This window comes from Mesocricetus auratus, unplaced genomic scaffold, assembly GCF_017639785.1.
Source record: "Mesocricetus auratus isolate SY011 unplaced genomic scaffold, BCM_Maur_2.0 Super-Scaffold_100024, whole genome shotgun sequence".
Taxonomy (NCBI): Eukaryota; Metazoa; Chordata; class Mammalia; order Rodentia; family Cricetidae; genus Mesocricetus; species Mesocricetus auratus.
The window spans coordinates 21724098-21751567 of record NW_024429205.1 but is presented as its reverse complement, the minus strand read 5'-3'; the positions used below and the strand labels follow the sequence as shown (position 1 = coordinate 21751567).

The following is a 27470-nucleotide window of genomic DNA, read 5'->3' as shown; positions in this document are numbered from 1 at the left end:
GATGGGACGTTAGCTATCCCAAACACTAACTTTCTAACTTGTACACCCGTGACATCAAATCGTCACATCCATCAGGATACTTTCCAGTACCAGATCACACAGAAGTGATTTCTTCTGCCTACCCACTGCCTAGCTGCAGCTACCACGTGCGGGTTAGGGTTAGAGATGCAACCGAGTGACTCAACAGTGAACAGCATTTACCTGACAGTGAAAAGGATTCCCTAACTCCGCAGTTTCCCAATTACGGGGGAAAAAAAAACCACTGGGGCGTGCATCATACGCATTAAACCAGGCGGTTCTACGACTACTTCATTTCTTCACTTTGCCTCTGCATCCTATGCAGACCTCAGGACCAGACGGGAAAAGTTAGAAAGACGGAACTGAGCATAAATTAAACAGCTCAGAATGAAAGGAAGGGCCAGGAAAGTAAAGAGCGTGCGGGTGTGAGGATCCCAAAACCTACAGGCAGAAGAGAACACGTGTTGAACACGCATCCGAGTAAAGGGGCTCCCGTCCCGGAAGGAAAACACGACTTGCGCATTCCAACCGCCCAAAGCAAAACCAATACCCCGGGTCTGGGATGCGGAAGAGCGAGACTGTCCCGGGGTATTCAGACAGCCGCTCTGATGCGGGCACGATGAGGGGCCAGGCCTGGAAGCGTGAAGCCGCCCTCCCCGGGAGTGGGGGAGGCAAGGGCTTCGGTGAACATGGCGGCCGAGCGAAAGCCGGGCGCAGACCTCACGGAGACGGCGGGATCGGGCCGCACCCTCGCTCGCATCGCCCCCTCGGGACAGGCCGCACTCTCGGCCGCAGCGCGGGGCCAAGTGAGGGGCGCCGCCGTCCCGCTCCGCGCTTCCTCGCCCCGGGCGCCCCGGACGCCCCGGGCGGCGCGCGCCACGGTGCCGCGCGCCACTGAGCCCGGGACGCCGCAGCCCGGCCAGGAAGGCGCCCTCCCCGCCGCCGTCCCGCTCACTCTACCTTGGCCTGCAGCCGCGCTGGCGCCCAGGCCAGGCAGGTGCAGGTACCGCTGAGGTGCGCGGAAGGCACGTACTCCTGGTGCAGACGGTTGCTGGCTGTCTCCCACACGCGCAGGTGGCCGTCGCTAGAGGCTAAAGCGAAGTAGGCCTGACCGTCCGGCGAGAAGGCGCAGGGGACCCCCGCCGGGGCCAAGGGGTCGCAGCTACCGCCGCCACCGGCCGCCATTGCTGCTCTGGCTCCGCGGCAGCCACGTGTTCGCCCATGCGCAGGCGCACCGGGCCGGGGCGGGGCCTGAAGGGAGGAAGTGGGGCGGAGGGAACGCTGGGAGCCCAGGGAGTGGCTGATGGTGACGCAGGAGAGCCTCGAGCAGGGCCCACCCTGTGGACGGTGGCTCGTTTGGGCCTTTCTTAACTTGCTTCTGAGGTTCAGGAAGCAAAGAGTGGGGAAGTAATAGCATACTGCAGGACAAGGCCCTTCTTTTTAAAGTGTGTCCCGTGAAATGACTTGACGAAATGTTTAAATGAAATATATGTACTTACATCTCCAAGACTGTGACAACTGTTTCCATCTTCCTTTAGTCTCTTCAAGGATGTAGCCATGTGCATGTGTTAATTATCCAATCACAGTACTATCAAAGTAACAGTTGGGCCTTGGAGAAGAAAGGTGCCTATTTTGGCTACATTAACACACAGATGCTATCGGGAACGAAGGGAGGTCGAGTTGAATGCCAACGAAGAAGCGATGCGTGGAGGCACACGCCTTTAATCCCAGCGCTGGAGATGCAGGGCAGTCGGATCTCTGAGTTCGAGACCGCCCTAGTCTACAAAGAGAGCACCAGGACAGCCAGGATACACAGAAAAAGCCAGGGTTTCTCTGTATTGTTTTGGAAGCTGTCGGTCCAGCCCGGCCTCGAACTCACAGAGATCCGCCTGCCTCTGCCTCCCGAGTGCTGGGATTAAAGGCGTGCTCTACCACCGCCCGGCTAGGCACATGCCTTTAATACCAGCACTCACTCAGGAGGCAGAGGCAGGCGGATCTCAGTGAGTTCGAGGCCAGCCTGGTCTACAGAGTGAGTTCCAGGACAGCCAGGGCTACACAGAGAATCCCTCTCTCAAAAAAACGATAATGGAGAATTCTGTCCCGAAGGCCTGGGATGTAGCTCAGTATACAGCAAGTCTAGCTTTACCAAGACCCCGCTTCAGTCCTTGGAACCACAAATAATATTTTATACTAAAGTTCTGCCCTAGAGCCTTTGGAGGGAGCCTGGTCATACTAAAGCCATGGACTTATGGTGTCCAGGCTGTGAGCAAACACATATCTGTTGTTAGCAGTGGCATGTTTACAATAGTCTGTGGCAGCAGCTCTAAGAAACAAAGATTTCTGAGGGATTTCCCAAAGTCAACACACTTAAATCAGTCCCCACCTTTGGAAATGTTTACAGTGTGAAAAATGCATCTTCCTTCCTTCCTTCCTTCCTTCCTTCCTTCCTTCCTTCCTTCCTTTCTCTCTTTCTTTCTCCCTTCCTTCCTTCCTTCCTTTCTCTCTTTCTTTCTCCCTCCCTTCCTTCCTCCCTTTCTTTCTTTTGGGGGGGGGTGGTTTATTGAAACAAGTTTCTCTGTAGCCTGTCCTGGAACTCACTCTATAGACCAGGCTAGCCTCAAACTCACAGAGATCCGCCTGCCTCTGCCTCCCGGGTGCTGGGATTAAAGGAAAGCACCACCACCATCCAGCTTAAAAGTGTATGTCTTAAAAATTAGTAGATTACGCCGAGCGGTGGTGGCGAACACCTTTAATCCCAGCACTCAGGAGGCAGAGGCAGGCGGATCTCTGTGAGTTCGAAGCCGGGCTGGACCAACAGCCTCCAAAACAATACAGAGAAATCCTGTCTCGTAAAACCAAAAAAAAAAAAAAAAATTAGTAGATTACAACAACCTCTAAGAAATAAAAGGGGGCTAGAGATGGCTTAGTGGGTAAGACCACTTGCTGTTCTCGCCCGGGACCTGGGTTCAGTTCCTAGTACCCACATGTCTCCCAGCAGCCTATGACTCCAGTTCCAGATGATCTGATGCCCTCTCTGTACTTCAAAGACACCTGCATGAATGTCGTGCATTTAGATCCATAACTCTCATACACATAAAATGAAAATAAAGAGAGGGCCAGGCATGGTGGTCCAGACCTTTAAAACAATGAAAGAAGGAAAAGAACTGCATCACTGAAACCAAACCAGAATTCTTTCCTTCCTTCCTTCTTTCCTTTCTTTTAAAGATTCATCATTACCACCACCACCATCATTATTATTATTTTATATATGTGAGTGTTTTGCCTGCACAAATGTGTACACCACACTTGTGTGTCACAGAGAAACCAGGAAAGGGTGTTAGATCCCTGGAACTGGAGTTGCAGACAGTTGTAAAGCACCGTGAGGGCGCTGGGAACTGAACTCAGGTCCTCTAGAAGATCAATAAATACTCTTACCCACTGACCTATCTCTCCAGATCCCCTTAAATTTTATGTGTCATTTTATTTTTAATGCATCTGAGTGTTTTACTTGCATGTATGTGTGTACACCATGTGCGCGCAATGCCAATGGAAGCCTGGAGAGGGTGTCAGACCCCCTGAACCTGGAGTTGCAGATGGGTGTCAAGCACCATTTGGGTGATGGGAACTGAACTTGGATTCTCTGGAAGAGCAGTCAAGGCTCATGACTACGGAGTCACCTCTCCAGACCCCTTTGCTTCCTTCATTTCTTCATGACTAAGGAGTCACCTCCCCAGACCCCTTTGCTTCCTTCATTTCTTCATAACTACGGAGTCACCTCTCCAGACCCCTTTGCTTCCTTCATTTCTTCCTTTTTCCCTTCAGGAGTGAATTTCCGACTTGATAGAGAAGCACAGGGCTATAACCTCAGACCACAATTTTGTTTTGTTTTGTTTAACCTAACATGTTTTTTGTTTTGTTTTGTTCTTCAAACAGAAGCTCTATGGGTAAAGGCAACAACAAGCTTGAGGACATGAGTTTGAACCCCAGGACCCACATGGTAGAAACTGAGAATCAACTCCTGCAAGTTATCTTCTGACATCCACATACAAGTCCCCTCTCCCTCCCCCTCCTCTTCTCCCTGTCCCTTTCTTTCTTTTTTTATATTTTTATTTTATGTGCATTGATGTTTTGCCTGCGTATATGTCTGTGTGAGGATTCCAGATCTGCTGGAACTGGAGTTATAGACAGCTGTGAGCCGCCATGTGGGTGCTGGGAATTGAACTCAGGTCCTCTGGAAGAGCAGTCAGTGCTCTTAACCACTGAGCCATCTCTCCAACCCTCCCTGTCCCTTTCTATCTCTCTCTGTAATTAAAAAAAACTTTTTTGAGGGGGGGGGACGCTCAAGGCAAGGTTTCTCTGTGTAATAGCCCTGGCTGTCCTGGAACTCACTTTGTAGACTAGGCTGGCCTTGAATTCACAAAGATCCATCTGCCTCTGCCTCCAGAGTGCTGGGATTTTTAGGCATGTGCCACCACCACTCTGCTCAACTTAAACAACTTTTAAGAAAAGATTTTCCGCCAGGCGTTGGTGGCGCACGCCTTTAATCCCAGCACTCGGGAGGCAGAGGCAGGTGGATCTCTGTGAGTTCGAGGCTAGCCTGGTCTACAAAGCGAGTTCCAGGACAGCTTCCAAGACAATACAGAGAAACCCTGTCTCAAAAAACCAAACAAAAAAAAAAAAAAAGAAAGAAAGAAAAAGAAAAAAAGAAAAGATTTTCCCAGAAGCAAAGAACGTGAAGTTCTAAACTGAAAGTACTTGGGAAACAAAGCCCATCTCTCTTAAAATGGTCTTGAGCCAACATTTTTTCCAAAACACATGGTCACCAAGCATATGAGATCTTCAACAGTATAGAGGTTCCTCAAAAAAAAAAGTTAAAAATAGAACTATCATATGGTCTTTCAATTCCATCTGGGAAGATATGAGAAAGAAGTGAATTCAGGCTACCACTGAAAATTGTCCACTATAGGCAAAATACAGAGATAATTTAAATGAGTGAATGAGTGAATACAGGAACTGTGTATATGCATTGAGAGTGATATTTAACCTTTAGCAAGAAGACGTGCCATGCTGTCTGCCATGACATGGATGAACCTGGAGGCCTTATATCAAGTATGGACGTCAACCACAGGACAAGCATGCAGGTTTCACCTGTGTGACATCTAAAATGGTCTATTGTGTAGAAACTGAGTCGAATGATTGTTAGAGAGGCAAGGGGAGGAAAACTGAATAAGAGAAAATAAGGACTAGCTGGGCGTTGGTGGTGCACGTCTTTAATCCCAGCACTAGGGAGGCAGAGGCAGGCGGATTTCTGTGAGTTTGAGACCAGCCTAGTCTACAAGAGCTAGTTCCAGGACAGGCTCCAAAACAATACAGAGAAACCCTGTCTCGAACAACAACAATAAAAAAAAATTCAATTAGATGATTCTGGGAAAATACATGCATAGTTGAGGGTTAGGAGCAAAAAATAGGGTGAAACAGCTAAATCTCAACTGCAGCATGGAAAGTCAATAATAAATGATTAATATTATTGAGGAATCCATAACTACAAATGAAAGAATATTATTGAGTAATATAGTAACTTTGGAAAACTCAAATGTAAGCAACAGGAGTTTATTATTCAAGAAAACCTCCCAGAATTCATTCTTTATAGAATGTTTTGGAGAAAATTAAAAATAAGTATTGAGCCGGGCATTGTTGGTGCATGTCTTTAATCCCAGCACTCGGCAGGCAGAGGCAGGCGGATTTCTGTGAGTTCGAGGCCAGCTTGGTCTACAGAGCGAGTTCCAGGACAACCTCCAAAACAATACAGAGAAACCCTGTCTCAAAAAACCAAAAAAATAAGGATTTACATAAAAGATGCATGGGGCTTATGAGTCCCTGAGTCCTGGCTGTGCAGATCCTATGCTCTTAGAACTTGTCCAAAGAACGGTGTCATGTAGAGTAATATCTCCAGCACACGGCATGCTCTCCACAAACGACATCGAATCAGAATCTTTCTGTCTCTTTGACTTTCTGAAGTTCATTGTTCTCCACGTCCTTCCTGGTAAAGTAAAAGCTGTGTCTCTTCCTAGTTGGGATGATAATGGATTCCAGAAATTTGAAGAAAGAAAATAGGAAATACTTCCTAAAAAGCTACTGACATTTACACAGATGTGTCCGTTTAAGGAATGTGAGAGCACAAATTTTGGGATCCTCTCATCTGGTCTATGAGCAGAGAAACTGTTATGCCCAGTAGTTAAGTGACTTTGGAGAGACCATTGGTTTGTTTTCCTATTTCACAATGCATCACAAGTAAACATATTTTGCAGGCAAGTCACCTGGAAGAAAGAAATACTATGACTGTTTTGTAACTTTCCCTCATCCATTCCTTCAGGACTCACGACAGGACCTCAGGAATACAATATGGAATAATGAAGTCTGCTCTTGGAATTCAAAACCAGACTGAAGTCTAGGAAAGGACACTGTAGCCAAATAATTTATCTGTGGAGATGAGGGAAAACCCAAGGCGAACAGAAAGTAGTCTAGAATGGAGGGACATCAAAGAAGTGCTTGCTCTCTGAGGAAACGTGTGGAAGATATTTCAAAGGACACTGTTTCTGCTCATAGAGTGTCTTATGTGGTTCCTCTTTTTAAAATTTTACTTATAAAGACAAATAACAAAATTAGAAGTATTGCAACCCACCAATGTTTACAGGATGGTTCTATGCTCAAAGCAGAATATGATAAACACAAAAGAAATATAAGCAAGAGCTAGAGAGATGACTCAGAGGTTCAAAGCACTTGCTGCTCTTATAGAGAACCTCAGTTCGGTAAACACAAAAGAAATATAAGCAAGAGCTAGAGAGATGACTCAGAGGTTCAAAGCACTTGCTGCTCTCATAGAGAACCTCAGTTCGGCTCTAGCATCTACATGGCGGCTCACAACTGTCTGTAACTCCAGTTTCAGGGGATCTGATGCCATTTTCTGGCCTCTGAATACACCAGGAACACAGGAGACATACAAGGCAAAATATTCATATACAGAAGTCTCAGTCTCTCTCTCTCTCTCTCTCTCTCTCTCTCTCTCTTTGTTTTTGTTTTTTTTTTTTTGTTTGTTTTTCAAGACAGTGCTTATTTGTGTACCCCTGGCTGTCCTTAAACTCACTCTGTAGACCGGATTGTCCTGGAACTCAGAGATCTGCCTTCCAAGTGCTGGGATCAAAGGCATGAGCCACCACCACCTAGCTAATCTTTTTTTTTTTAAACAGTAACATAAGAAAATTATTACAGAAATTTAAAGAAATGTTCATTTTTGAGACACAAAATGAGATAATTTAAGAAACATGAATAAAAAATTTCCCAGTGGTGGTGAGGCTTGAACTCAAGACCTGCAATTAACTATTGAGCAGCTACACTCCCAGATTATGAGTGGGGTTTATTTTTCATATTTAAAAGACTTTTTTATTTTTATTTTTGTGTGTATGGGTGAATGCCTACATACATGTCTGTGTACCACATGCCATGTCTGAGTGCTGGGGGGATCTGCCTGTCTCTGCTTCCCTAGGATCAGAATTATATACCCATCATGCCCTGCTTTAAAAAAATCTGAGTCAGGTGGTGCTGGCCCACGCCTTTAACACCTTTAATCCCAGCACTCTGGAGGCAGAGGCAAGCAGATCTCTATGAGTTTGAGACCAGCCTGGTCTACAAGAGCTAGTTCCAGGACAGCCTCAAAGCCACAGAGAAACCCAGTATCGAAAAACCAAAAAAGAAAAAAAAATCTGGGGGAGGGGAACACTTGCTACAAAATACGTGTAGTTGTCAGAGGTAGGAAAGCCTGTTCTTTCCTCTCTCTCTCTGTCTCTCTCTCTCTCTGTCTCTCTCTCTCTCTCTCTCTGTCTCTGTCTCTCTCTCTGTCTGATTCTGTCTGTCTCTGTCTGTCTCTGTCTGTCTCTGTCTCTGTCTCTGTCTCTGTCTCTGTCTCTCTCTCTCACTCTGGTTGTCCTGGAACTAGTTCTATAGACCAGGTTGATCTGGAACTCACAAAGATCTGCCTGGTTCTGCCTCTCCAGTGCTGGGGTTAAAGGTGAGCACCACCACCTCCCGGCCTGTTCTTTCATCCTATGGGTTCCTGGGATTGAAATCTAGTCATCAGTCTCTGGGGTGGGCACCTTTATCTACTGAACCATCTCGATGCCCACCTCTCTTTTAAACGGGTTCTGGAAATCAAACTCGGAGACCCCTGTTCTTACAGCAAGCATTTTACACACTGGGCTATTGGAAAATGTGTCTGGTACAATCAGCAAGGGCTGTTGAAGTTGGCTGATGTAGTTGGAAATTTCGCACTCCATTTTTCAGCTATCTTGTCAGAGACCTTGCTTAAGTCACTTAATCTTCCTCTTGAATTGTAAATTTTCAGTATTCCAGCATGGTACTGCACGATTCTCAATAAACACGTGCCTAGGGATCAAGCAGACAGGCCAAGGATATTTAACTTTGGGTGCAAACGGTAACTTCAGTTTTAAGAAACATCTATTTAGTTTGGGGGAAGGTAGGCTAATACAATTGTGTTGTTTGACTTTTTTTTTTTTAAAGAATTCTGTTGTATAAAAACACAAGTGATGCCAGGCAGTGGTGATGCACACCTTTAATCCCAGCACTTGGGAGGCAGAGGCAGGCGGATCTCTGTGAGTTCGAGACTAGCCTGGTCTACAATAGCTAGTTCCAGGACAACCTCCAAAGCCACGGAGAAACCCCGTCTCGAAAACACCAAAAAAGAACACAGGTGAATAGTGTCACTTTTTACTTAGTTTGTCGCTCTGGTCTTTGGCAGTTCTACACTTCGCTATAGAGACTATGCTGGTGGATTTAAAGACACGTGCCACCATATCTGGCCTCAGTTAGTTCTCAAAAAATAAACAAACAAAAACGGGAAGGGGGCACCTGGATTTGAACCAGGGACCTCTTGATCTGCAGTCAAATGCTCTACCACTGAGCTATACCCCCGCTGGCCACTAGAGTCTTCCTCCACATTTGTGGACACTCGGGATCTCGGGCTGAAGACGGACAGGCAATCTCTAGGCTTTCGAAAAGGACTTGAGAGTTATCTGCAAGGTGTGCGGGTCACCAAGCAGTGTGATCCACGACATCAGACCAGCGAATCTCAGGGCTAGTTTACTTTTGCCTCTTGGGGGGGATAGGTGACGTTTCCCGTTCACCGTCACTAGTGACTTTTAAACCTGGTAGAAGACGTTCCAGGTTGCACAGTCTCTACATGTCTCCTTCCCTGGTGCTCCTGTCCCCGAGCAGCTGGCGGTGGCAGCTGAGCCGTAACCTCTGTACTCTCGCCACGCGGCAGAAGAAGCAGGAATTTTAGCTCCAGAGACAGTCCCTTGAGCCCCGGGAACAACGAGCCTCAGGCTCCGCCCACCGGGTCTGCGGGACGCGGCCGGAGGGACGCAACTCTGCCTGCGAAGCCGGTGAGTGACGCCGCGTGCAGGCTGCCCGAAACCAGGCCAGGGGCTTGGGCTGCGTCACACGTGTGCGACAGCACCTGCGCCGCTGCTCTTCCTTGTTGAGGCTGCGGCGCCTCCCGGGGTCGGTGGAAGCTGGGGGTCGACTCATCCCCGGCGGACCTCGTGGTAGTGTCTTCAGAGGGAGCTCGGCTCCGCTGCTGCGAATCCTGGAGGTGCGCGGCGAGCGTGTGCGCGGGTCGTCCCCGCCTCCTGCTCCGGTGTCCGAGGAAACCCTCAGGCTGTGGACTTTGCGAAGTCATCACCCCCCCCCCCGAGATCGGGGGGCGTCGCGTGCTGTCCGTGGTGGCCCAGTCGGCGACCGAGCCCGGAGCACTTCACGTTTCCTCTTCTTGCTCCCTTCCAGAGGGACCCCTTCGGTCGGGGAGCTTATTTTAGCTCAGACGGGGGAAAAGACAAACGCAGTTTAAGAAATTATTTCGTCTGTGCAACGCCGGACACTTTGATAGGAACTGGGGGGTGGGCACTCCCGTTCAGCGAGATGGTGGGCAAGTTCCCCGGCCAGAACTCTGGTAAGAGTTTTCCGCTGCAGAGGCCAGCTTCGCCGGGCTTCCCGTGAGGTGTCCAGAGGTATTGCGATGGGGATTAGGTGGGTGTGGGTTCCAGGAAGGGCAAAGACGGGCGCAGTACCCAGTCTGATGAGTGTTCTCATCATGCCACCAAACGTTGGAAATTTTAAAACATGTTCAGGTGTTGATAATTTTAGAAAGAAACTGAGTTTGAATTTGATAGTCCCCACTCCCTTCTCTAAAATGAAGATTATGCCAGTTTTGTGTTAGAGTGATGTGGGCTTGTTAAACAGAGATGTACTCGTTTGTTCCCCACAGCTCTTAAATGAGTTCAGTACTTAACAGAATGTTGACTGGGGGTAAATTTTGCAGTACCATTTTGACAGTATTTTTTTTTAAATATTTGGTGTGTTTTCGAGCGTGCCTGCATATATGCGTGCTTGTGAGCTGCAGTCAGAGTGTGGAGTTCAAAGAATAAGTCAGAATAACTCTCCCAAAGTCTGTTCTCTTCTGCCACCTTGTGGGATCCTGGAATCAAATTCAGGTTATCAGACATGTCCACAGTGTATCTACTGGCTATCTTGCAGGCCCCGTGGCAGTATTTTAATAATAATACTTAGTAAGGTATGTTACTGGAAGTGTATTTTATCACATATATTAGGGTTAGGGATGTAACTCGGCTGTAGAGCGCTTGCCTAGAATGCATCAAAAAATCCTGCATTCTGTTCCGTTCTTTTTCTTGGGAGATGCACATAAATGGCTATTCCCCCACATGGGACACCAACAGACCGAAGAAACGATTCCAGCCAAGCCTAGTTTGGTGAACCAATGAGATTATTAGGATTAAATACTGATGCGTGGGGTGTCAGAGATGGTCTTCCTGGAAAAGCCCCATGGTGACTGCCTTCTAAAGCCACATCAATGGAGTCCCAGCCCCAGGAAACCTTTCACCCCTTATATTCTATGCCACTCCTAATAACCACGTGAATCCGCAGTTTGGACTTGGACAAGTTGGGTTCTTGTGAGTGAAACTCACCACTACCCCACTTCAAGGATCGAATGTTAATAGACCCGTCCTTGGGATATTTTGAGGTCTCACTGGGTAATAGCAGATATATTGATTTCAATACTACAAAGGTGTTATCTGCCTAGAGGATGGAGTTCTACTAGCCTGACATAGTGGTGCATGCCTTTAGCACCTAGCAGGCAGAGACAGGAAAATCGCTGTGAGTTTGGGCCAGCCTGGTCTACATAGCAAGGTTCCAAACTCTCTAATTATAATTCTAAATTAAAAGTTCATCATTTCTTTCTTTTTTTTTTTTTCCAAGACAGGGTTTCTCTGTGTAGCCCTGGCTGTCCTGACTCTGTAGACCTCAAATTCAGAGATCCATTTGCCTCTGCCTCCCAAGTGGTGGGATTAAACATCACCACCACTGGCTTCAATTTCTTGATAAAGTTGCTCTTTTTGCTTACATTAAAAAATTTTGTCATTTCAAGAAAAAGGTGTCTAATAACTTCATAACTGATTTTCTGATCTCTCATGTATTCCCTTGCCATATCAATCTTCATAAAAAGCCCTTTCTGTTGCCTCAGTGACGTGCCCTAACTGCTTACCAGGCCTAGTTCAATGCCTCAGGCTGACTTTTAAGTCTCTGTCTTCTGTCAGAAAGTGCTTATTCTCCTTGTGCTATGCTTAAAGCTGTTCTGCTATCTACTGCTGGGAGGTGGTGGTCTATAGAGCTAATTCCAGGACAGCCAGGGTTACACAAAGAAACCCTGTCTCTACCATGATTATTTTAACTCTCCACTCTTGTCTTTAAGCAAAAAAGGAAAAAAAGCTGTACTTGCCATAATTATTTTCCTTAATTCTCCACTCTTGACTGCTGCTTTCTGCTACCTCTGAGCCCAACGGCATTTATCTGTAATTTCTAGTTGGTTCTGAAGTGCTGCTGTATTTGCTAATTGTGGTTAGAGAAAGTGGCCTCCAAAGAGAGTGGCAAGAGTAAGAGGTGTAGATTTGTTGAAGTAGGTAGGGCCTTGTTGAAGAAAGTGTGTCACTATGGGGGTGGTCTTTGAGGTCTTCCATGCTTAAGATTCTGCTCAGTGTCTCAGACCACTTCTTGTTGCCTGTAGGTCAAGGTGTAGGACTCTCAACTCGATCTCCAGCACCATGTCTGCCTGCACACACCATGCTGTACCATGATGATAATGGACTGAACCTCTGAAAATGTAAGCCATCCCAATCGAATGTTTTTCCTTTATAAGAGTGCCATGGTCATAGTGTCTCTTCATAGCAATAGAAACCCTAAGACACTGATTTTTGAATTTTTATTTTATTAAGCAAAATGTTAGTTCTTGGGCAGGGCCAGAGTCCAATCCACTTTTGATTCATTTTTTATTTTTTCCCTGACATTGGTGTATAAGAATGGGTCTTGACAGGTATTTATGAGTCATTCACACTGTATTCCGTCATAGGATATAAATGATCTACTGATGATGGGCATCAACCCAGGGGACACTGTTTTGGAAACAGACTCAGGCTATGGTGAAATGAGCTTATTTTTATCCAAAGCATGTAAGATTAGAGTAACTAAAGGAGGTCATGGACCAGGGAAGACATGATCTCCAGAGCCCACAGCCAGTCTAATAGAAGCAGTGAGCTCCAGGTTCAGTGAAGAGACCTTGTCTCAGAAAATAGGTGGAGGGCAGTAGAGGAGGACACCCAGTGTCAACCCCTGACCTTCACCTGCACGGGTGTACTCTCCAGGAACATATACAGACATTTATACACACACATGGAAGACTGAACCTCATCCATAGTTAAAAAAGATGAAATAGTTCTTCCCTACAATTTCACGTTTCTGAAAGCATCACATAGGTTATTGAACTTTTGGATGTGATTCGAACCGGTGAACTTGCTCTCTCATGTGAACAGATAAGTGAAGTCAGTCAGAGATTGATTGGTGTGCCTTACAAAACAGAGAAGTGGAATTCAGTCTCCAAAAGTCAGGTCAAAATCAACACAGATTTACAATTACATTCTCAAAAAGAAATTGGAAATGAAGTGTTTCAAGAGGAGAACGATGGTGAGCTTCAGCTTTATTTTATGCTTGTGTTTTTGATAGTATTGTAGATTCTTAAGTATGTTGACCAGCATATTCACACAATAATACACTCACATAATTATCAGATACTCTTCAGGGATTGTTGGTTTTTGTTTGGTACAGCAACTGCAATGTAGTGTTTTTCTATTCTGTTAATTAATTGCAAAATGTAAGTCCTAAAGTGCTTCTGGAGTTCTTCCAGGAAGCAAGTTTAGGTCCTTGTATGTGTGCGTTATTAGGCTGTGGAAATGGTTTCAGATGTATTGATTTCTGAAACAGGTTTAGCCATTTGGGTATAAGCTAGATTATCTGTAAGGATACTATGTGATCACTGGCAAATGTTTCTGTATTCTGGCTAACAACATAGCTCTAAAACAAATGCAAACAAGAAAAAGAAAAGAGCTTACAGGAAAAGGACAGGGTTTAATATTTCAATACTTTTTGTGAACAAATTATGAAACACTTATACAGTGTAGTATGCATTTTGTTCTGTCACAGAAGAATCACATTCTAGTTTTCTATACAGAACATGTCCCTGTATTGCTAGACTGGTCACCCATGTTAGTAATGTTTTTGGAACATATTAAATACTTCTTCCTTTTAACTAATGCTGTGTTATGACCTTAATTGTTTTCTCTTTTAAACTAGCTTTTCTTGTCAGGTTGAGGCAGGTCAAGCCACAGGTGAAGTGAATACTTGAGATGAAAGCAATCAATTTGAAGGCAGAGAAGTATCCAATTACAACTTTATATTATCAATCACTGTCATAAATTGGTACTTTTAGTTGTTACTATTTGTATAACTTTTACATATGTTTGAAAAATAACAAAAGCTAAAGAACATTGTATAACTATGTAACGACCCATTTTGACATTGTCTTGCATTTAGTTTGACATTTTGTAGCTAATGATTCCAGGTTGCTTTAGTTGAACCATGTCATTCTTCACTTCCTGTAAACCACTCCATAGCTTTGTCTTTCTTCATAACATTAGTTCCCTTTTCTTTGTTTGATTGATGGTCATTGGCTACTGAAATAAAATATGCATTTTAAGGTAAATTGTATGTATTTTAGACAAAAACTTATTTATTTTAAAATGCTTTTAGACTTTTTATTTTGAGACAAAGTGGTGATCATGCTTCTAATCATTTGTGAGGAGGAGGCAGGAGGATCAAACTACAAGATGCTGTATCTCGGGGCTGGAGAGATGGCTCAGAGATTAAGAGCACTGGCTGCTCTTCCAGAGGTCCTGACTTCAATGTCCAGCAACCACATGGTGGCTCACAACCATCTGTAATTTGACCTAGTGCCTTCTTCTGGCCTGGGCAGAACACTGTACACATAATAAATAAATATATATATATAATATATATATATATATGTACATATATATATAGATATAGATATAGATGCTGTGTCTCAAAAAAAGGGGAGGGGATAGAACAACAACAAAAAGATTGGAATAGGATTTCATTATGTAGCCCAGCCTAGCCTTGAACTTCTGATATTCTTGCCTTAGCCTCCTAAGTGCTGGACTTGGAGGAATTCACCACTGCCTGAGCTAGCACATATTTTTATTATTTTTATTTATTTACTTTTTTTGGTTTTTCGAGACAGGATTTCTCTGTATTGTTTTGGAGGCTGTCCTGGAACTTGCTCTGTAGATCCACCTGCCTCTGCCTCCCGGGTGCTGGGATTAAAGATGTGCACCACCAACACCCGGCTTTATTTACTTTTTTCTAGGTTTTCAAGACAAGGTTTCTCTGTGTAGCCCCAGCTGTCCTGAACTCACTCTGTAGACCAGGCTGGCCTTGAATTCAAAGATCCAATTGCCTTTGCCTACTAAGTGCTGGGTTAAAGGCCCTAGTATTTATTTTTATTGCTTGTATGGAACTTTAATAATGAGCCAAGCAGTGGTGACATGCACTTTTTAATCCCAGCTTGAGGTCAGCCTGGTCTACAAATAGAGTTCCAGGACAGCCAGGACTGTTACACAGAGAAACCCTGTCTAGGAAAAAAAAGAACAGAAAAAGAAAAAAAAAAAAAGCTGGATGCAGTGGTGGACATCTGTAATCCCAACACTCCTATAGCAACATGGGAGGTGGAGACAGGAGATTCACCTGTGAGCTTGCAGGCTGGTAAGGTAGCCTGAAATGCTTGGTGCAGCAGCAAAAACAATGAATGAGATTACCTCCACTGGTAGAAGGCAACCTCCAAAAAGCCACACAAACTTAAAAATAGGGCTGTAGTAAGTAGCAGGGAAGAATTGATGAGAATATTATAATCTTAAAAAGTATAATAAAGATGTGATGTTGCTTTTGGCTGGGTATTGACAACAAGATGAGCCTGGTATATCTTTTTTTTTTTTTTTTCTGAGACAAGGTTTCTCTGTGTAGCTTTGTAGACCAGGTTGGCTTCCAACTCACAGAGATCTGCCTGCTTCTGCCACACAAGTGCTGGGATTAAAGGCGTGCACCACCACAGCCTGGCATAATGTGCTGCTTTTTTTTTTTTTTTTTTTGGTTTTTCGAGACAGGGTTTTTCTGTGGCTTTGGAGGCTGTCCTGGAACTCGCTCTGTAGACCAGGCTGGCCTTGAACTCACAGAGATCCGCCTGCCTCTGCCTCCCGAGTGCTGGGATTAAAGGCGCCACCAACGCCCGGCTAATGTGCTGCTTTTTTAAATGACAATACTTAACCCATTTAATTTCAAACTAAGAATACTTAGTTTCTGCTTAGCATACTGTGTCCATTAGATAATGAATTGAATAATATATATATCATTGTATAGTCATCTTAATTTTGAATTGAATGATAAACAAATTAGCATTTGTTTTCAAATAGTCCATCAAAGCCCAGTTTAAGGCTTTTCTCCAACCTTCCTCTCTCATTATGTTTGCAATCTATTTGTGAGCCAGATGCTGTACTCAGCTCTCTGTCAGGATCTCACTCCCTATGTAGCTCAGACTAGCCTTGAACTCATGATTTTCATGCCTCAGCATCCAAGTACTAGGATTATAAGCATGCTAGGACAAATGCTAACTAATGTTAACTTTCTCTTTCCTTTCTTTTTTATTTTTTGAGACAGAGTCTCTTGTAGCTCAGGCTGACCTCAAACTGTCTATATATCCAATGATAACCTCTCCACATCACAAGTGCTGAGGTTTTTGGTGTGTGCCACTATGCCTGGCTTCATGATAGTTTTCTATGTCTGACCTCATGTATCATGCTCAAATCATAAGAGATCTGTTTCAGAACTGTCTTCCAGTTGCTTTCTAGAGGCCTTGCCGTACCTTTCCTATCCAATAAATGGTCAGTAAGTTTGATGGTGGCTTAAATGTACACTGGATCATGCATTGTTTCATCTGTTGACTTAGTTATAGTAATACATATGTGATTAGGAATTAAAGGAGACAGGTATAAAAAATATAGTGAATAAAGAACCAGATCAGCTAGTGATTCCGTGTAAGATAAACTGTATTTTCAAGTTCCTGTCTGCTGTTCCACTGTGTCCTTTATGTTTGCCAGTCCCTGGGAAAACAGGACTCATTCAATGTCCTGTTCATACGTTACTTGTTTTTGAAAGTCTTTTACCAACTTTCTCATTCTACAGAGAGAAATCTGTACTCTATTTATTATTTATTCCTTGAAGACAAGATTCTCTATAGCTTTGACTGGCTTAGAACCTACAGTGATTCTCCTTCAGCCTCCAGAGTGCTGGGTTTATAATTATGTATATCTTGTGATTCTAAATGTTGGTCATATAGCATAGTCCTGATCACATTTTTTTTTTTTTTTTTTTTTTTTTGGTTTTTCGAGACAGGGTTTCTCTGTGGCTTTGGAGGCTGTCCTGGAACTCGCTTGGTAGTCCAGGCTGCCTGATCACATTATTAATCCGCGTGCCCTGCTCTGTTTAGTTTTTGGTGCTGGGTTTGAACCCAGTGTTTAGCGCATGTCAAATATATGTTCATCCACTGAGCCATATCTTTACCTTTGTTATATCTTTGTTAAGTGCAAAGATTTTAAACATAGGTGACTGTGTCCAGAACAGTGAATGACAATGTAACAAAAAATGAAGTTCAAAAGTGGACTTCTTGGGCTGGAGAGATGGCTCAGAGGTTAAGAGCACTAGCTGCTTTCCCAGAGGTCCTAAGTTCAAGTCCCAGCAACCATTTGGTGGCTCACAACCATCAATAAAGAGAGCTAGTGCCCCCTTCTGGTATGCAGGCAGAACACTGTATGCATAATAAGTAAAAAACCTTTAAAAAAAAAGTGGACTTCTTTTTAAGATAATTATTTGGTTGTAGGTTATCTAACATTGAGAATATTCTGTGCCTGTTGAAGCCAAAGATAAGGCCTAGTGGATTTTTTCCCCTTTGTCTTTATTTTAAAAACATGTTTGGCCTGGTGTTGGTGGTGCACACCTTTAATCCCAGCACTCGGGAGGCAGAGGCTGGCGGATCTCTGTGAGTTCGAGGCCAGCCTGGTCTACAAGAGCTAGTTCCAGGACAGCCTCCAAAAGCCACAGAGAAACCCTGTCTCTGAAAAAAAAAAAACCAAAAAAAAAAAACAACATGTTTGCAGATAATTCATGTCCACTTGGACTAGCCTAGATGCTTTGAGGCTTAAAGCAGCATAAAGAGTAATAGTGATAGTTTGCTACAAAGTGTGCTGTACAGGGTTTGGAGGTATACCCTAATGGAAGAACATGACTATAGTATATATAAGGCCCTAGGTTCAAACACCAACACCCAGAACAAAACAAGCAAAAACAGGAAAGTGGGGGCTGTAGAGATGGCTCAGTGGTAACAACACTAGGCCGCTCTTCCAGAGGACCTAGGTTCAATTCCCAGCACCTACATGGTGGTTTACAAACACATGTAACTCCAGTCCTAAGGGATTTTATGTCTTCTTCCAGCCTCCGTGGGCATTGTACTCACATGGTAAGGAGATATATATTCAGGCAAAACACTTATACACATACAATTTTAAAAATTGCATATTTAGGTAAAGCTGAACTAGATAAAGCTGAATTCTATATTTATGTTGCTGTTGCTTTAGCTGGTAATAGTGTGACTTTTCTGAGTTTGTTTTTTAGCAGTGAAATGAATATTAGAAAACCATTTCTCTCTTTTTTTTTTTTTTTCTTTTGTTTTTTCGAGACAGGGTTTCTCTGTGGCTTTGGAGGCTGTCCTGGAACTAGCTCTTGCAGACCAGGCTGGTCTCCAACTCACAGAGATCCACCTGCCTCTGCCTCCTGAGTGTTAGGATTAAAGGCATGTGCCACCAACACCTGGCCTCTACACTGTATTGTTAACTTCATCCTTAGTTCACTCTGTTATTCCCAGAAAATGAGTGCAGACTTCTTTACTGGTCAAATGTATATGTGATCAATATTTCATAGCCATCCATCCATCCATCCATCCATCCAGTATATTAAGTTTTACCTGTATAGGTAGGTGTTTTGCCTTCGTGTAAGTCTGTGTACCACATGTTGTGTAGTGCCTTCCTACATGTATGTCTGTGTATCACAGGTGTGGTATCGATAAAGGCCAAGAAAAATGGCATCAGGTACCCTGGGATTGGTATTACAGACAGTTGTGAGCCACCATATGGGTGCTAGGTATCAAACTGGGGTCCTCTGGAAGAATGAGAGGTGCTTTAAACCAGTGAGACATCTCTCTAGTGCCCACACCCCTTTTTCTTCTAGTTTTTTGAGACAGGGTTTCTCTGTGTAGCCCGAGCTATCCTGGAACTTGTTCTGTATACTAGGCTGGCCTTGAACTCACATAGATCACCCTGCCTCTGCCTCTCAAATGTTGGGATTAAAGACATGCACCACCACCACCTGGCCACCCCTTTTTAATGGGAAATCACTGTTGCTCAAAGTGGTTTCCAACTTGAAATCCTCCTACCTCAATCTCCTAAATGCTGGGATTACAAATATGGATGCACCATACCCAGCAATATTTTTTCTTTATATCACTTGCCCTATGACATTATCAAAGGCTTTTAGAGTTAACCTTAAGTTTAACCTTAAAATTCACAGCGTGACGTTAGTTGGTAGTGCCCACCTTACACCGTTCTCTCTCTCTCTCTCTCTCTCTCTCTCTCTCTCTCTCTCTCTCTCTCTCTCTCTCTCTCTGTCTCTCTCGCAGCTTTGTAGACCAGGTTAGCCTGGAACTCACAGAGATCCACCTGTCTCTGCCTCCCACGTTCTGGGATTAAAAGCATGCACGGCCACCACCTGGCTCCATGGTGTACACTTTTAATCGGCATTCAGCTCAAGGCCAGCCTGGTCTACAGAAATAGTTCCAGGACAGCCAGAGTTACCCAGAGAAATTCTGTCTCAAAAACAAAATACAAAACCAAGCAAAGGATCATATAATTCCTATATTGGTATTTCATCAATAAACAAGGTGAAAGCACAATCCCTATTACCACTCCCTATCCTATTTTTGTCTATAATGTCTCAAAGACTTGCTTTAAACTTTTTAAAATTACATTTGTTCTCTCTCTCCCTTTCTCTGAGAACTGAGATCATCAGTTAGCAGGCTTTACCCACTGACACATCCCCTGCCCCTAGCCTTTTCAGTACAGTGACTGACAAAATGCCTTACTTCCTGCATGCATTCCAGTTTCCTATTAGGATGTCAAGACCTGGAGTATAGAGTATACTCTAGTGATAGCTACAGGGACTGGTCTAAAGAAAACATGGCAGTTTCTCGTCTGCTTTCTGTAGATATCTGTTTAAAATATTAAAATTTTCTCCCAACTCATTCCACAAGCATTTCAGAAAGTTCTTGATATTTCCACCTCTGCTGTAGTAATCTTTTTTTTTTTTGTTTGTTTTTGTTTTTTTTTGAGACAGGGTTTCTCTGTATTGTTTTAGAGGCTGTCCTGTGTAGTAATCTTCTTAAACACTCCTGCCACAGCTTATTTTCATGGTTAAAAGCAGGATTTTATCAAAAGCCCATAGAGCATATTAGATAGCAATTCAGGTTCCAGTCACAAGACTGCTTTTCAAATATTACTTTATCATCCTTGGGCAAATTAACGGAAGCCTCGGTTTCCTTATTTTCCAAGTGGAGAAAACAATACTTAACCTTCAGTGGTATTGAAGATTAAGTGCATTATGAATGTTAGGGGTTTTCTGTATTGCCTGGGACATGTAAGTATCCAATAAACCTTACCTATTCTGAGGATCAAAGAATGTAAAAGTAAAAGAAGCTAAGAAAATAGGATAGGGATGATAAATGGCAATTCTTACTTTATAGTTGAACTAATGATCGGCCCTACTGTCAAATATGAGTATGACAGTAAAGAGTGTGCTTGGAGATGTTGAAAAGCAAGAAACTATACTGTCACTAAAATTTGTTAAGTAAATGCTGTGTCCAAAGAAAGGAACAGGAACTAAGGCTCAACCTCTACTTTCAAAGTACTAGAGTTTAGTTTCCTCTTCAGTAAAGCATCAGTTGTCATTGTCCTCATAGGAATATGGTAAAAATAAATCAGTGAGCCGGGCGTTGGTGGCGCACGCCTTTAATCCCAGCACTTGGGAGGCAGAGGCAGGCGGATCTCTATGAGTTCGAGGCCAGCCTGGTCTACAAGAGCTAGTTCCAGGACAGCCTCCAAAGCCACAGAGAAACCCTGTCTCGAAAAACAAAATAAATAAATAAATAAATAAAAAATAAATCAGTGAAATTCTGAAATTGTGTGTGTCTGTTTTCCTTTTTGTTTTTTCATGATATTTAGGACGACAAGAACTCTTTCAAATGAGAGAAATATGTAAGAAGTAAACAGTATTTTATTACAGAGTATTATTCTAGTACTGTTTCAAATCTAGAAAAGAAATGTCAGAGAAATGTTATGTATAAAAATAATTTGGGCCGGGCGTTGGTGGCACACACTTTTAATCCCAGCACTCGGAAGGCAAAGGTAGGCGGATCTCTGTGAGTTCTAGGCCAGCCTGGTCTACAGAGCGAGTTCCAGGACAGCCTCTAAAGCTATACAGAGAAACTCTGTTTCGAAAAACCAATAATAATAATAATAATTTAGAAGTTATGATATAGTTGTATTTTGGGTAATTAATTATTTTCTAGTTAACATATTGTTCTAAGTAAACATTTAGATCTCAACAAAATTGAAATATGCAAATACGTTATGATATAACATATTACAATAAGACTAAATGGCATGGGAAAATGATTTATATTAAACAACAAAAAGCTAGCCTGGCTAAAATATGGTCTAATTTTGTTAGAAATAGAAAAGTATATAGAAGAAAACAATAGTTGGATGGTGATTACAAGTAAATTTATTTTCTTCTTGAAATCATTTTTAAATAAAACATACATTTCATAGAAACCCTTCAAGACCTAATACTTGGAGCTCACAGTGTTTTGAGTTTCAGCTTAAGATATCTTAAAATACTTTTAGTGTTTGTAGGGTACCACAAAGCAGTTATAGACAGAGAATAAAAAGTTGTAACTCGAAGAGGGAAAACTTTCAATACTAATTTAATTCAGTTATGAAGCATATGCATCCCTGCCTAAAAGGTGTGAATAGATAAATATACACTAGTTTAATGCTACTTTACCATTAAATCATACCTTGTGAATAGCTATTAGCTTGAGAAGGTTCACCTATCATGTCCACTGATAATGAATTGTGTAATTCCTGAGAATTTTTTTCCATTAGCTCTACTGTGTCACTCGATGAAGATGACGATGAAGACAGTCCCAGTCTCACATATCTTCCTTTTTTACCACACAGTAAACAATCTACTGGTGTGGCACTAGGACCCCGGGGCAGATGGACTTCATCTCTGTTGTAGTTCCTAATAGCTCCACTGTGATGCACAGAGCGCTCTCGTTGCCAGATGTAATGGGTTGGTGCAATGGCCATAACCTATAGTGAAATGGTTACTTTGTGAGTTTAATCAAATTTTATAATTGAGTATCAAGTACAGAAATTGTACTTCATGAGCAACTTTTCCTAAAGTAAGATTAAAAAAAAAAAAAAAACAAAAGAAAGGGGAAAAAGACAGTTGTGAAACTAGGCAGTGGTGGCGCACACCTTTAATCCCAGCACTTGGGAGGTAGAGGCAGGAGGATCTCTGTGAGTTCGTGGCCAGCCTGGTCTACAGAGCGAGTTCCAGGACAGTCAAAGCTATTGTTTGTTGTCTCAAAAAACAAACAATAAAAATACTCAAGTTACTAGGTTTAAAATATCTACAGCAGCATTTCAGTAGAGTGATTGCTTGGATCTTTAATATTATAATTGACAAAGTATCTAAATTAATTCAAGCAGATAATAGAAATGAAAAAACTTTTTTTTTGTTTTTGTTTTTGTTTTTTTTCGAGACAGGGTTTCTCTGTATTGTTTTGGAGGCTGTCCTGGAACTCGATCGGTAGACCAGGCTTGGGCTCGAACTCACAGAGATCCACCTGCCTCTGCCTCCCGAGTGCTGGGATTAAAGGCTTGTGCCACCACGGCCCAGCATAAAAACACTTTTTTTTTTTGGTTTTTCGAGACAGGGTTATTGTTTTGGAGCCTGTCCTGGAACTAGCTCTTGTAGACCAGGCTGGCCTATGAAAAAACTTTTAAAGTAGCTATTTATTTATTTAGTCAGTCAGTTTTTTTTGAGGCAGGGTCTCTTTGTGTAGCCCTCACTCTTCTCAAACTTAGAAATCTGCCAGTCTTTGCCTCCTGAGTGCCAAGGAAAGGTGTGTGCTGCCACACCCTGCCAGGATATTTATTTTTAAAATTCTGAATATTTCTAAGTTCATAAAAGATAATATAGTTCATCTAAAACATTACATAATTCTTATTTTTTTTGAGTGTCAGGTTAAAAAAATTAGATTCCTACCTATGTTTGTTAGGCTAATTTTTAAATGCAGTTATATCAAGGGATATGGTAAAAACATGTAAGTTATTTGTTCCTTGGTCTCCTTATTTGTTACACAGTTATAACAAGAGTATGTTTTTAGAAGGTTGTGGTGAGGAAAGAATGCATTTTCATAACACTTTTATAAGGCCTCACTTTCTCTGGCATTGGTGGTACACGCCTTTAATCCCAGCATTTGGGAGGCAGAGGCAGGCGGATCTCTGTGAGTTCCAGGCCAGCCTGGTCTACAAGAGCAAGTTCCAAGACAGCCTCCAAAGCCACAGACTGTCTGGAAAAAAGCCAAAAAAAAAAAAAAAAACCTCACTTTCAGGTTTGTCATACGGTTTGTTAAATAAAGCATGGACTTTAGTTGTAGATTTTCCCTCTTGTCCTGGCTCTACCACTTGCTGACTTTTTTCAAGTTACTTATCCTTTCTGAGGTTCATTTACATCACTGATAAAATGGGAGTGTTAACTACCCCCAAAGATTGTTTTGAGATTCAATATTATATGTAAAGTCCTTACTACACAGTAACTAGCAAGTGATAGATAGCCATTTAAGACATCAAGCTAGGGAAAAGCAGATTAGGATGACTTCATGAAATTCAAAACATCAATGAGTTTTAAGTCAAAACTTTTAGCTTCAGTTATCAATGATTCACAGTGAGAATTATAATAATCCTAAAATGAGAGCCAGACAAAGCCATCCAAGTTGTTACCTAAACTAGTGATTTTTTAAAAATGTTTTAAAACTTCTAAAATTTCAGAGCTATATTGGAGGCCTAGGAAAGACAGGGCAGGCAGCATCAGAGGAGCTCAGTGTTAGGGGTGTATGCATGAGGTGTATAGTTTTGTTTGATGAGAAAAGACTCTTGTTAGGAAAATAGACTACTACTAGATTAGTCTGTTCAGCAAATGATGGTGGCGTGACTTTACCAAGCAAGTGCTGTACCACTGAGCCACATCACAAATCTCCATGCAAGTTTCTTAAACTTTATGTGTGGGGGCTGGAGAGATGGCTCAAACGGTTTAGGGCACTGACTGTTCTTCCAAAGGTCCTGAGTTCAATTCCCAGCAACCATATGGTTGCTCACAACCACCTTGAATAAGCTCTGATGCCCTCTGCTGGCATGCAGGCAGAAGATTGTATATATAATAAATAAAATATTAAAAAACTTTATGTGTGTATTTATATACACACATGTAGATGAAATATAATAAGTCTATAAATTAGTAAATATGTATATAAAGATATATAGGCATTAAGTGTATACATGAAGATGGTGGGGAGAAGAGAGAATATGATTCATATAACTCAGGATGGCTTTGAACTCACTATATGGCTAAGGATGACCTTATCCTTTAATTTCTGGTCTTCCTGTCCACCTCCTAAGTGCTGGGTTTACAGGTGTATCATGCCCTGTTTATATGGTCCTAGGGAATGCTAGATAGGTACTCTACTAATTGAGCTATACATTTTAAGTATACTTTAAGATTCAATTTGTGTTGGGCGTTGGTGGCACATGCCTTTAATCCCAGCACTCGAGAGGCAGAGGCAGGTGGATCTCTGTGAGTTGGAGACCAGCCTGGTCGACAAGAGCTAGTTCCAGGACAGCCTCCAAAGCCACAGAGAATCCCTGTTTCGAAAAAAAAAAAAAAAAAAAAAGAAAAGAAAAGATTCAATTTGTTCTTAGTTCTTTAGGACCTTGGATAAATTAGCTAACTTTCTATATCCTGGAGTATCTTTTATATACAACTGTCAAGTGCTAAGTCAGATCCCATGAAATAGATTTCTCTGAAACATTGGTAGTAGTTGACCTACTAGAAACAATTTCCTCCTTTTAAAAAACTTTATCATTAGGGATATTTTGTTTTGGTGCCTTTGACAAAAAAGAAGATTGAGTAGTTTTTTGGTTCCCAAGAGAGGGTATCGGCACTGACCCTGCAATTAGAGTGCCTGTTTCAGCACTGGCACACTGCCTTACTAATGGTGCTTTATCTGTCCCTCGCCTGCTATTACCTGAGAGGTAATTTGAGTGTGGTGATTAGAGCCACTCCTGACAGGCTCTCAAAGACTTGAAGGCTTGTCTTCACTTGGAATCTTTACAGCATTTACTATAACTTTATTTTATACTGGGTGACAAGGCCATTTTCATGCAAGTACTCTAAGCATATACCCTACACCTTGCTACCCTCATCCTTTTCGTTCCTTCCCTTCCCTATTATTTCTCTTTATACTTTTGCTGCTTTTACTTTCTTTTTAAAATTTATTTTATTTATTATTATTACTTGAGACAGTGTCTCTTTATGTAGCCCTGGCTGGCCTGGAGACCAGGCTTGGCCTCAAAGTCACAGAGATCCACCTGCCTCTGCCTCCCATGTGCTGGCGTTAAAGTTTTGCACCACTATGCCTAGCCATACTTTCATGTCAGCTGTATGTATATGGTTTGGTGCATCTCTATAAAAATCTAAGGTGCACAAAATAGATATGTAGTATTTGCGTTTTTGAGGTCTACAGAGTAGAAAGACAAGAAAGGAAAATAAAAAAGGTAAAAGTATGAAAAGAAGTCAAGGTATCCTTATTTTTAGATGATGTAATTTCATTCATAAAGTCCACAATCCCAAGATTCCACCAGAAAACCCTTAGATCTGATAAACACGTTCATCAAAAAGGCAGTATATAGTAATAAAACAAACATATAAAAATCAGTAGTCTTCCTATATACCAATAAAGACATGCTGAGCAAGAAACCAGAAAAACCACAGGCGGTGGTGGCGCACGCCTTTAATCCCAGCACTTGGGAGGCAGAGGCAGGCAGATCTCTGTGAGTTCAAGGCCAGCCTGGTCTACAAAGCGAATTCCAGGACAGCCTCCAAAGCCACAGAGAAACCCTGTCTTGAAAAACCAAAAAAAAAAAAAAAAAAAAAAAACAGAAAAACCATCTTATTCACAACTTCTTCAAAAATAAAAAAACAAGCAAACCTTGAAAGAAACTTAACCAAGGAAATAAAAGACCTTTACAATGAAAATGTATTACGAGGCTTTAAGTATCATTTATATGTGCTGATTCTCTATAGTTATTACTCAGTTATCATCCTAAATTCCTGTTTAAATACCAAATTCCTTAACTTTCCAACAGAACAGTTTGATTCTCTCTCCTTTCTTATTATATAACTCCACATTCTTCCCATTACATAGATCTGAAACCAATGACTTCCTTTCCCACATATGCTATAGCCAACTTATTACTAAGTCATGACAATTATAATTTTATAACATTTCTAATATTGGCTCCACTTCCAGAGCACTGCTAACTAGTTCTTAACTATAGCAAGTTTAGCTCTTTCCAGTACATTCAAATAGACAGTTTTTGCATACTTTGTTTTACTTTGTCCAATACTATTGCTCCCTAAATTACTAATCTGAAATCAAGTAGTAGCTAACAGAAGTTAGCTGTAATACTGTAGCAACTACACCAGAGTAATAAAGCAGCATAAACAAAAACTTCCCCTTTAATCAACTGTCACCCTCTATGACACATGAAAGATGCTGGGATGGAGTCTCTCTCAGTGGATAGGCACCCTCTATAATCTGTTAACCAGTCTAGAAATTAAGCCATCATCAATGTAAATTAATTTCACTTCAAAGGAACTATGTCTAAAAAGAAGCCAAGATCAGAGTTGGCAGGGAAATAGTCTTCATTCTTTCTGGAAAAGCCATTTATACACACACACACACACACACACACACACACACTCACACTCACACCACGTATTTGTATGTATATGTATATATATAGTGTGTTTTATTTGCATATAATTATAGTTCACCTTCTTCAAACAAGTATGTAAGAGAGCTGAACACAAAACTGGGAGGGAGTGCTGGAGAGATGGCTAAGCTGTTAAGAGCACTTGTTGCTCCTGCAGAGGACCTGGGTTGGATTCCTAGCATGCACGTAGTAGCTCACAACTATCTGTATCTCAGTTCCCGAGAATCTAATATTCTCTTCTGTAAAGGGAAGCCTTCCCATCAGCCTGTTCCAAAGCCGCATCAGTCCCAAATAACATACAGGAGACTATATTAATTATGAAGCTGTTGGCCTTGCTTGTTTCTTATTGGCTAGCTCTAACTTAAGTATTTATCCCATTATTGTTAATCTAAGTACTTCTCTTACCGGAGAATAGTTCCAAACTTCTTATCCCTATTGCGGCTACATCTTGACTCCCTGTGTTTCTCCTTCCCAGAGTACTCCTGGACTCCTAGTCCCACCTATCTTGCTTCCCTATTGACCAACAGTGCTTTATTGACATATACACAGGACTTCCCTCATCATCTCCTCTTTTCTGTCTAAACAAAAAGAAAGGTCAATTTATATATAACAGAACAGCTATCATGCAAGAACACACTTACAACATTTTGTCTATCAACATTTAGCAAGATT

At 42.2% G+C, this 27470-nt stretch overlaps 3 protein-coding genes and 1 non-coding gene across 7 annotated transcripts in view; 1 reads left to right on the top strand and 3 right to left on the bottom strand.

The window, feature by feature from the left end:
- The window catches only part of Wdr43 (WD repeat domain 43), a 36443-nt gene extending 35197 nt beyond the window's left edge, over positions 1 to 1246 (bottom strand). Inside the window, exon 1 of the mRNA XM_040730790.1 lies at positions 979 to 1246. Within this exon, the coding sequence (XP_040586724.1) occupies positions 979 to 1203 (225 nt within the window). The 5' untranslated portion in view covers positions 1204 to 1246. The remainder of the gene's footprint in view (positions 1 to 978) is intronic.
- On the top strand, positions 1240 to 14200 carry Trmt61b (tRNA methyltransferase 61B). Its single transcript, XM_040730658.1, is given in 9 exon segments — positions 1240 to 1365; positions 9548 to 9730; positions 9909 to 9992; positions 9994 to 10085; positions 12173 to 12233; positions 12515 to 12651; positions 12908 to 12985; positions 12987 to 13048; positions 13051 to 14200. Coding segments are annotated over 9 exon segments (945 nt in total). The 3' UTR covers positions 13173 to 14200.
- Positions 8932 to 9003, bottom strand: Trnac-gca. Its single transcript has one exon. It is a non-coding gene; the product is annotated as a tRNA-Cys (tRNA).
- Spdya (speedy/RINGO cell cycle regulator family member A) overlaps positions 12372 to 27470 on the bottom strand; it is a 32505-nt gene continuing 17406 nt past the window's right edge. For 2 of the 4 annotated variants that reach the window (XM_040730834.1, XM_040730835.1), the window contains exons 6-7: positions 21752 to 22049; positions 12373 to 14171 (exon numbers count right to left, since the gene is read on the bottom strand). In XM_040730834.1, the coding sequence (XP_040586768.1) occupies positions 14080 to 14171; positions 21752 to 22049 (390 nt within the window). In that variant the 3' untranslated portion in view covers positions 12373 to 14079. Of the gene's footprint in view, positions 14172 to 21740; positions 22050 to 27470 lie in introns of those variants that run through there. The other 2 variants (XM_040730836.1, XM_040730837.1) reach the window with 2 other exon arrangements.